The sequence below is a fragment of the Populus nigra genome, chromosome 3, assembly GCF_951802175.1.
Source record: "Populus nigra chromosome 3, ddPopNigr1.1, whole genome shotgun sequence".
In the NCBI taxonomy this organism is placed as follows: domain Eukaryota; kingdom Viridiplantae; phylum Streptophyta; class Magnoliopsida; order Malpighiales; family Salicaceae; genus Populus; species Populus nigra.
This window is the reverse complement of record NC_084854.1, coordinates 9,017,935-9,029,518: the sequence shown is the minus strand read 5'-3', so window position 1 is coordinate 9,029,518 and position 11,584 is coordinate 9,017,935. Positions and strand designations below refer to the sequence as shown.

The window sequence follows — 11,584 nt, the reverse complement described above, 5'->3', positions numbered from 1 at the left end:
TTTGAAAGGTCTATGCATGATCGACTATTGAGGCCATGTCCACACACTTGGCTTTTTTTTTTCTCTTTTTTTCTCTTTATTGTATACACTCACTTATTTTTCTTATTTTTCATTTTTTTAATTTTTTATAGGGTTTTCAAGTTTTTTAAATTTTTTATTATTTTATGTTTTATTTTATTTCTTAAAAAATAAATATTTCTTGTGGTGATTCTAGGGACATTTTCATAAGAAAAAATATGAAATTTTCATAAGGGATATATATTTCTGAGGGAAAATGATGGTCTGCCCTTTAATACACCTCCGTACATCCTACCTAAAAATCTTTGTAACTGGGTTTTATTAGTAATCTTATTAGGGAACTTATTTGTAAATGATAAGGATCTCTCTATAGGTGTCACAATACCTTGGCATATATAATAACCTAAGAAACGAACACGAATTTGAAATAGAGAAATTTTGGTTTTGGAAATGACTAAACCATTCTGATTGGCAGTATGGAAAAATATATGTAAATGTTTAAAATATTGATCTATAGATGTAGAAAAAATAAGGACATCATTAATGTAGACAATGCAGAATTTTGAATGTGCATGAAAGATGTCATTCTTGATGCATTGGAATTCAGAGGGTGTATTTTTCAAGCCCAAGGGCATGATGTTCCGTTCATAGTGACTCAAAGAAACTATGAATGCGGTTTTGTAACGCTTTTTAGGATCAATATGGATTTGCCAAAATCCAGATTTCATGTTAAATTTGGAAAATATGAATGCATAATTTAGTTTTTGTAATAAATCTTTTTTGTTTGGAATTGGATACCTGATCCATTTTAATGCAGAATTTAAAGGCTTGTAATTGATCATGAGCCTTGGTGTGCCCCTCTTGATTTCAGAATTATTGTTCACATAAAAGGCGACACATAACCACGGTGATCGAGATTTTTGGATTAGATCTTTGGACTCGAGATCGTGGATCTCTAGCCGGCAATGCTGTTCTAAATCAGCATTCATTTGTATAGGTCTAGCTTTGGGTAAGTCGGAACAAATTTCTTGTTCAATCTTACTTTGAAAGTCAGTAATTTTCTTTTGTAAAACTAAATCTTGTAATTTTTTGTCAATTCGATAAAAGGAAACAGTGTTTTGTAAATCATGCAAATGGAATTATTTTCCATGAATTAAAGCATTGATATGATAGGTATGTATAAAGCATGCTTTAATCAGATTTAAATTTCTAGTTTTAGATTTTTCTAAAAACAAGATATGGAGTTTGATGCCATTCATCTTAGAAGAAATACGGTTATGATGTGCTTTATAAGGTGTGATCATGTCAATGAAAGGGGTACCAAGGATGATGGTATGATTTATATATTTTGTAACTACAAAAAATATTTTAAGAGAAATGCTATTTTTTAAAAATAGAGGCTAAGGTTTTGCTTGCAATATGTAACTTAGAATTATTGGCGGCAGAGAGTTTCTTAGAGGTAAATTATAGAAATCTTTTTGAAACGACTCCTTCTTTGATACAATTTAAATATGCACTTGTGACAAATATTGCAATAGTGTCTAGTTTAAAATCATCCGAGAAGACTAAGGATATTTTGATTAAATATTTTTTTGAAGATATTTGGGTTAGAACATATAAGAAATCATCAGGAATATGTTCAATGATTGTGAGTACAGGATGTAATGCATGAGACTCAAGGGTTTGGTCTTCTGTTTCAAACTCAATGTCGGATTGGTTTTTGATTTTGGATAGAAGGTGTTGTAAGATTGCTGAGTCTTTTTGTTGGGCTTGCTTGAGGGTTTGCAACTCAGATTTAAGAGTTTTGATCTCAGATTGTAATTCTGGGATAGTAGTTGTGACTTTGGATTTCTTTTTGTTGAGAATTTTGGTAAGATCATAAGTGTTGGCACTGGTGGTAGGTAGGACTGAATGGTTTGGAAGGTGAGGTTTAAATGTCTCTAGTGTGTTGAAATTGTTCGGCAACTTGTCTAGATAAGTTTTTTGTAGTGAAGGGTCATCAAGTCTTTTGATAGCCTCAATGATGAATTCTTGGTCTTGGGTCAAGACACTAATTTGTTTAGAATTTTAGGGGTATCTGAATTAGAACTGTAAGTTGCTAGTTTATCAATTTGGAATTCTTCTTCAGAAATGTCAGAAGAACTAGAGTTTGTATCTAAGGTTTCAATGTAAAGGTTTTGTATTTGGTTGATGATGTCTTTATCTATTTGGAGTTCATGTAGTTTGTATCTAAGTGGGGTGTATTACCTTTTTTACCACTCTTGTAACAAGTAATGATTTTAAGATCAAAAGGTTTTTTGGGTTTAAAAGGGGATGGTTTGGTGGTTGTATTAAACCTTTTGGAATGTTTTTTGTAGTAAGGCTGTTTGTGTTTAGGGTAAAATTGTTTTTGGTATTTGCGAGGTGATTTTTTGTAGGGGGCTTGTGTTGGTATGGATGTGTTTTTAGTTTTGAGCAGTTTCCACTACATGAGGGTTTTGTGGTGGAAAGGTCAAACTGGTGGCAAAAACTACCAAATTCTTGTTTGGTACGTTGCAGTTCCCATTTCAAATATTTTTGGAGTTTAAGATCTTGGCAGATCTTAAATCCTTCTTTCTAGGTGAAACTCACCAGTTCACCGTATGTAAACTGGTCATGTGGTATGGTTTTGGTTGTAAAGGTATCTTTGATTTTGTTTCGAACCTTTTCTTCTAAGAAAATCGGTAAGCCTGCATGAAATTTTTCTTTCCAAAAAGGCCAGTTTGAATCCTCTCGAAGCATAACATGAGTAAGGAAGGTATTTTTGTACCACTAAAAGTCACTAAGCTTCTTGCACCGAAGGTTGGAGAGAAGTTCAGCATTTTTATCTTTCAGATGAGAAGGGTCTCCGACAAAATATAAGGAGATGGTAAGGATAAGGGTGGACACAACATCTTGGATGGTGTTTCCTGAAGGGCCAAGGATAGGTGTTTGGTCTTCATAGGTTTGTATAGAGTTTATGATATGTAGATGATCTGTTTCAGTGAGATGGTAATCCTGTCATGGTCATTTATTGGAGTTTGTTTAAGATATTATATTCAGACATTCCATCTATGCTCCAGTCATAAAGGGAGGAGGCATTGTATTTATGTTGGTTTAGAACATTGGGTTCTGTAGGTGAGGAAATATCAGGGGCGTTGGTTGTTTTATGATTTTTCCAAATAAGTTTGTTTATTTCAAGAGGTTGTTCTTGAAAAGTATCTGTATCAGAGGTTGATATTGGGTTATTTTGAAGAGTATTAACTTGGTTTATAGAGGATGAAGGGTTGGATTGTTGAGGTGTTTCTGGGACAGTCAAGGTTGTTTGGTCAAGATTTTGTAAGTGTGTTTTAATGGCTCTAAGAAAATCTGTTTGATTTTCTTAAATTTGTGTTTGACTTATCTTGGTAACTTGGTATGGTTTGAATACTTGGTTTTTTAGCTTGAGGTTGGCTGGGTTTTTATCAGTCATGAAGTTGATCAGGTTTTTTTGTATTTGTTTTTCCAGTCTGGTAAGTTGTTTACTAATGGTATTGAGGTTGATATTTGTGAAATTGTTTTGTTGGATGATATGTTTGATATTTATGAGGGTATCATCTCCGGGTATTTTGTATGGAGTTGCATCAACTGTTTGGTCTTTGTGGGTAAGTTGTATGTTTCGCAAAGGTGGATGGTCAGACTCAATTGAAGGTTCACTAGTGAGGTTCGATATAGGAATTTTGGAACGGGTAGTAATAGGACATGCATGTTTGATGGATGTAAATGGATATGTAATATGCTGTGATGGTGCATAATGAAATTCAAACCAATCAAAGAATAAAATTTGTACCTTATAGGACTTAATGTAAGTATAAAATTGTTTCTGGATATCATTTCTTTGTTGGAGGAAGTTTTGAAAAAACCAAGATTGTTTTTCAAAATTATGGTTGCCATAAAATTCTCTTTTGAAAAGCATTTGTTTATGACAAAATGCTTGTCTGAAGTCAAAACATTCAGCTCGTTTTAGATATTTTCAATAACTACTGAAAAGGTTGTGGATGTTGGAGGAGATGGTTGCTCAGTGTCTGTATAAACAGGTTTTGGTATAGTTGTAGTACATTCTGCATTTTGGAAACTAGTAGAAGGGATATCAGATGTACATTTTCTAGGAGGATTTGCGTGATAGGGGATATTGATAATAGAAGGGATTTTGGAAATTCTTCCAAGATCTATTGTACTACAGGAAGAAGAGTCTTCTGAGAATCTGGAACTTGTGAAGTGTAGGTGGAAAGACAATTTGACTTTGCCATTTGTGTACTGGGTAATGTTTTTGATTTGGACATTAGGTTGTGGAGGTTGGGGTAATTTTCGTTGTGCTTCTCCTTTAAGGATCCAATCCTCTGAAAAGAATATATCTTTCCATTGGATTGCTTTTGGGATAACAATGTTTGAGCGGAATAAATTTGTTTGTAGAAGAAGTGTTTCTTCTTTTTGGAATTGGAATTTATGTTTTCTAGCAAAGGCTGAGAACATAGCTTTGTAATGGATTTTGAATATGAGAGCAACAGGGATTGATCCTTCAAGCATGTCGTAATTGTGGGTCTTTATTTGTAGTAGCATACTTTGAAAGATATATTTGTCTTTAAGGGATATGGTTAAGTTTGGATAACAGTTAAATGAAAGTGGACCATTACAAAGGTTAGACTAAATAGAACTTAGGAATGAGTCTTGGAAGTTTTGGAATCTAGCATCTTGGAGGACAGCTAGAATTGAGGTGTTTAAACCTTCTTTTGTAAGGGGTTTTATCCCAACTTAGATAAGGCCAACATGGATGTATTTATAGTTTCTGGCTAGATGTTTTTGTAAGGATTTTTTAGAGAGGAGTTGGATGGTTTCAAAAGGTTTTGTAAGCTGAATATCTCTTTCTTCAGTTTTAATAGTAAAATCCATTTTGAAAATATCATATTTGGACTTTTGATAAATCTATGTTTGAGAAATTTTTGGAATTCTCCTATCATCAAAGTTTTTTTTTTGTAAAATCCTCAATTGTTATCTCTTCACTTTGTACAATCCTTCTATTTTCAGAAGTTTTAGAGGTAGAGGAAGCTGAAACAGAATCTATAGATAGAAAACAAGCTGCAAGTTATATGAATTTACTGCCCTAAATATTCAACTGGACTTACACCATTCAGTAACATTCACCAATTTGCAAATGGTCACTTGTCTTACTAGAGTTTCTATAACCTATGTTACTATTCCTACCCAGATCCCAGTAGACTCTGATACCAAAGATTAACAAAAATACCAACAAAATTAAAGATACCAAATGATAAATTTATAGAACACAGTACGTGGCGTTGTTATAGAATGATCTTTAGATCGGGTCATAGGTTTCCAACTGATATACTGAGTTTGGAAAAAGAAACAAATTTCTGATATGAATGAACAAGGCAAGACCAACAATGTCAGGATACTTGACCAAACACAGAGCATACTTAAATTTGGAGAAATATAAATTTTACAAGAATGTAAAAAGTATAAATAGAAATAGAATCTTACATAAATTTGTATGGTAAATCAATACAGGAGATAATGGTTACAAAGAAGAATGGTTACAGGGAAACAAGGAGAGTAAAATTTCTGAGGGAAAATGACGGTCTGCCTTCTAAGGCTTTAGGAGTCCCCTTTTATAGATAAGTTGCCACGAAAGAGGCCAAAATGGCTTTTGAAAAGCCTGGAGATTCCACATGAATCTATGTGCTATTGTCTTCCATGATTAGGTGACGACAAAATGGAAATTGTCAATGGTTTTTGTGGGATTTTTGTTTGTTTTCTTCTTGCCACTGACACCTAATTTGTTTGTTTGTAGTATCCTGTAATATTTGTAAAAAAAAACCTAAAACAATAGGCCTAAAACAAAGGGGCTCAAAACAGTTGAGTCGAAAAGATATGGGCTCTAAACAGATGAGCCTGAAATACTTTTTTTTTGCTGCTAACAATTTTGTGGGGTCTTCAATGTTTTGTAATGGGTGGCAAAATGCCAAAATAGTCATCTACGTTATCATTTCCAAGAGAATATGCTGGAGATGATGAACCGAAGGAGCTGGATTTAGACAACATTGTTTTGGGGTCTTGACTTTGGTTGATGCTTTGCACAATGTTGAGGTATTCTTCCTCAGATTTTGTAGAGGCAAGGAGGGCTGCAGCATGAGCCTTTCGGGCCAGAAATTTGGACTAATGATGATGGTCAATGATGGGGGCAGATTAATTCTTTTGTAACCATTCTATTACAGCTAATTTTGAACTTTTGGATTCTGCTACAAATGAATCCCACCATTTGATTTTAAATTTGCGTACAAGAACTAGATGTCCTTGTTGGAGATTATAATCATAAAACCACGAACATACTCATGAAACAAAAAACTTTTGTATAGAATATTAGAAGGGAAGAAAACTTCCTTTTGAAAGGAGTCGGTTGAAAATTTTGTTTGAAATGAAGATATCCATTATATATATATATATATATATATATATATATATATATATATATATATATATATATATATATATATATATGTGCGCGCGCGCGCATGGATGAAGAAGTTTAAAAGAATTTTTCTGAAAATTTTATTTCATTAGATATTTGAATGGTTAATCATGATTTATTTTTGGTTTTCCTTATAAAAAAAACTATAACAAATTAAGAAACAACTAAAATAGGAGGTTTCATTATAGCCCCTCACATTTCATTGTTCACTTCTATAATGTGATGACTATTTTGTTCTTCCCAACAAAAATTGCATGCATTAGTAATTACTAATTTATTTGGGTGAGATGCATTACATTTGAGAGGATGTGCACGATATCAAGGATATGATAACTGATTTGCTCTCTTGTTATTCACCACTCAGACAATTTTACCACAATTATTTAATGTTTCCACATTTTTTTTAATGTTTTTAGTACTTTTCTTTCCTTATTTTAATGGATGTTATTGTTTGAACATTATGCAATGGTTTTATTTCTTATTTCTCTATGATTGCTATATTTTCCCTATATGCTTTTCGTTGAACAAGAAGAGAGAGAATTGGGGAGGTTGGGGAGATAATTAAAGAATACATATAAAACATGATTATATGATTACGAGGGAAAGAAATTTATATCTATAGATTGTTTTTAAATTGAAGTTTCCAAGGAACTATATTTCAAAATATAAGGGGATATATATATATATATATATATATATATATATATATATATTGTGTTAGATCCTTATCTAATAGCTCAGAATCTATAGTTTCTACAAGGTTGGCTGCATTTAATTGGTTCACCGCTACAGTGTGATGACTATTTTGTCCTTTCCAACAAAAATTGCATGCATTAGTCATTACTAATTTATTTGGGTGAGGTGCATTACATTTGAGAAGATGTGCATGATATCAAGGATATGATAACTAATTTACTTTCTTGTTATTCACCACCCAGACAATTTTACTACAATTATTTAATGTTTTCATATATTTTTTTAATGTTTTTAGTACTTTTCTTTCCTTATTTTAATGGATATTATCATTTGAACATCATGCAATGGTTTTATGTCTTATTTCTCTATGATTGTTATATTTTTCCTATATGCTTTTTCATTGAACAAAAAGGGAGAGAATTGGGGAGGTTGGGGAGAGAATTGAAAAATATATATAAAACATGATTATATGATTATGATTACAGGAGAGAGAAATTTATATCTATAGATTATTTTTAAATTGAAGTTTCAAAGGAACTATATTGCAAAATTTAAGGGGATATATATATATATATACACATACTATAATGATGCTCGTGCTACGCTGCGGGTCTACATTTTTTTTCCAGTAAAATATTTAGGCGTTGAAAGCATGTGTTTTTTTTTTAAAAAAAGAAAGAGAAATTCAATAACCTGGGTTATAGTTCCAACCAACTATATAAGCTAGTTTGATTTGAATCCTATGAAGGAAAAAAAAAGACAACGATAGCAAACGGGAAAATATATATATAAAAAAAGGTATCACAATAACAAGAAAAAAAAACCTTTATTTAAGAGGAAAAAATTAGTCATTTACCTGGTTGTGTTTAATAAATTTATTTATTAAAATCAATTTGCAATAGAAACCAACACACACATAAAATAAAAGGAAAACAAATACTATGCAAGGTTGCATATATTAAAAATATCATAAAAAATAAATATATAATCTTTATAAAATATCACAAAATTTATAGAAGAATCATACTAATATTTTTAGATATTAAACACACACAATATAATTAAAAAATAATTACTATTTAGTTAAAAATTATTTTCAAAAAGCATATAAAAAATGTATTAACAAAAAAAATGAAAAACAAATGAAGACATACACCGTAGGCCTGGTAAACTAGGCCAAACACCTAGCCCACGAACAAAGGGTCCACATGTGGTCCTACAAATTCAGTCTCTAGATTTTGGCCACCATAGTGGTTCAAGTTTTTTCACCTAAAAAGCCATTTTAACCAATTTATAACCCTATAAAACACCATTGAAACCTTATTAAACTAATCCATGACCCCTTAAAATGGAAAGAAATCACTCTAAAATCTATAATCAACCTGAAATAAAAAAAAATTTCAAACTCAAATCTGTTTTTTAAATCCTGTCAAGGTAAAAATATAAATAATAATCTTAACTTTTTTCATCATATGAAATCATTTGACATAAAAATCAATCATTTTAGTATTTAAAATTATTTTTAACAGAAACTTTCTCTTGTTACACTGAAATTAAACCGACCCTCCCTCTCTCCTCCACTAAAAACAAACTGAAAAAATATTATGTTGTGAGTATTGGTTGTTGGGCTGTCTGTTTCTCTTTGTGAGCACTTGTTGCTGGTGAGGATTGGTTGCTGGGCTGTCTGTTTATCTTTGAGAGCACTTCCAAAAAATATATAATTGAGCTACTCTCTCTCTTTTTTTAGTTTATACTATATCTCGTGTGTGTGTCATAAAAAATCTTAACAGCCCATACACAACTGGATCCTTCCGAGAAACCCTTCTTCCGATGTCTCTCTCCAAGTTAAGTCCAGATGCTGTCGTGAGTTTTTGTTCTTATTTTAATCGAATTTTTGTTCTTTTATAAGTCCAGACATCACTCTCCATGTCACTGAACACAATATTATGCTGTGAGTATATTGATTATGCTTTTAATCTGTATCATCATCGTATGTATGCTTGCCTGTAGCCTATATATATATATATAGACACATATACATGTGAGCTTGTTACAATTGACAAGCAAGATATGGGGGCATTTGATGATTCCAAGCCTACACTGGCCATGTTAGGATTGCAATTCTCCTATGCAATTGTTTCTCTCATCACAAGAGCTGCTCTTATACAAGGAATGAGTCCTAGGGTCTTTGTAGTCTACAGGCAAGCTATAGCAACTTTGGTCATTGTACTCGTGTCCTATTTCTCAAGGTACTTTCTATATTCTTTAAACTGCTATCTGTCTCTATATACACACACATTAATTCGTAATGTAATATTATCTTAATTACGTTCACAGGAGAAAATCAGTTGGGACTTCTTTGGGACTGAGGAGCTTTTCTTTATTGTTTTCGGCCTCACTTATAGGGTACGTATGCGTATAGCAATTTTTATTTTTTTTTAGCTTTAATTTATGTATCAAGATCGAATAACCCCAGCCGCTGACATGACTGTTCCTTACTTTAACCTGCCACAGTGTAACGATCAATCAGAATGTCTTTGCTGAGGGACTATACTTAGCCTCATCATCAATGGCAAGTGCAATGGGTAATCTCGTTCCTGCCATCACATTTGTCATGGCAGTAGCTCTCGGGTAATTGAGCATAACTTTAAATTTCCCTTTCTTTATTGATGATGGACTATACACGCTCACAGTGAGATACCATTTAGCATCACATAAATATATGGTGCTATTGAAGCTATCAACTCTTGGATTATGAGATCAGTAGACAAGACCTCATTTGTCAATTAGATCTCCAGTTCTTGGACTTCATACTTCAAAATTAACGTGTAATTAATGCGTTGGTTTTTTTTTTTTTTTTGTAATTGAATAGATTGGAGAAGATTAAGATCGGAAGCTTTAGAAGTATCGCGAAAATAGTAGGAACAGTAATATGTGTCAGTGGAGCCATATCAATGGCATTGCTCAGGGGACCAAAGCTACTTAACAAAACCATTTTTGGGTCGGGAGGTGAGGATTGGTTGCTGGGCTGTCTGTTTATCTTTGTGAGCACTTGTTGCTGGTCAATATGGCTGATTTTGCAGGTGCGTGGATCTAAAATTGCTCCACTCGTGTAAACATTTAGGCATCTAATATAATATTACAAATTTTAACAGGTTCCGCTTACAGCTAGCTATCCTGACCACCTATCCATGTCAGCCTGGATGTGTTTCTTGGCAACACTACAGTCAGGAATTCTAACATTATTCTTAGAGAAAGATTTGGATGCATGGAAACTGCATTCATACTTGGAACTTGTTGGTTGTTTGTTCACAGTAAGTGGTTCTTTCTGTTCCAGTTGTTGTTAGGGATTGGCTGTTTTGATGCTCGACTGATATCCTAATTAATTACTAAAGGTTAAATTATCTGGTATGAACAGGGAATTATAGGATCTGGGCTATCTTTCTTTGTTCAGGCCTGGGTAATTTGTCAAAGGGGTCCCCTCTTCTCTGCAATGTTCAATCCTCTATGCACAGTTATTGTAACCGTATTGGCTGCTATTTTTCTCCATGAAGAGATTTACACTGGAGGGTAATAGGATTTGAACTTTTATCTTTTCCGAGTTTTCTTCTTTTTGTGCCGTCAGTAGCTTAATGAAATATATTACTGCCTTTATGGGTTCTCATTAAAATCCTATGCTGTAACATAGCAGCTTGATAGGAGGAGTTGCTGTGATTATTGGTTTGTATATTGTGCTATGGGGAAAGGCAAAAGACTTTATAAAGGAGGAAGACGAAATCGATCCGAAGCTGGAAATCGATCAAAGGCAGGCAGTTAAAATCACGATTCAGGACTCCAGAGAAGGAAAACTTGTTCTTGAAGAACCTTTTCTGTCTGATAAATCAAATGACATTGAAGAAGATGATAATTTCCATCAATAATAGATTGGATCAGTAATCATTTTGCAGTTCTTTTGAGATTACAGACGGAACATGACATTGTAATAGTTTTGAGAAACTTAATTACTCAAGTACTTATTAATGTCAATTTAACGAAACCAGATTTTCAGACTCCCGGAAACTAAGTCTATATTTTAACATTTTACATTCACGATGTAGTTGTCTTGTTCCACTACGATGGATTGATGAAAATGAGATTTGAACTTGAAATCTCATTTCTTTGCGTATGTAAATACAATTAATTCTTGTGAAAATGAGATTTGAATGGCAATAAATTTTATTATATAATATGGATCATTCTTATATAATAGTGATTTTTTAATTTTATTTTTGTTGATATTTTTACTTTTTTCAATTTAACTTTCAAATTCAAAAATTTATGTTAACTTTTAATTTATTTTTTATTTTG

The 11,584-nt window shown here is 32.5% G+C and overlaps 1 protein-coding gene across 1 annotated transcript; it reads left to right on the top strand.

Annotated features, from left to right (window-relative positions):
• Positions 1-9,009: 9,009 nt before the first annotated feature.
• On the top strand, positions 9,010-11,296 carry LOC133688825 (WAT1-related protein At4g30420-like). The gene is made up of 7 exons (XM_062108441.1): positions 9,010-9,486; positions 9,575-9,643; positions 9,752-9,868; positions 10,110-10,320; positions 10,393-10,551; positions 10,656-10,807; positions 10,929-11,296. The coding sequence occupies exons 1-7, from the start codon at positions 9,308-9,310 to the stop codon at positions 11,155-11,157; spliced, it is 1,116 nt and encodes a 371-aa protein (XP_061964425.1). The 5' UTR covers positions 9,010-9,307; the 3' UTR covers positions 11,158-11,296.
• Positions 11,297-11,584: the final 288 nt, after the last annotated feature.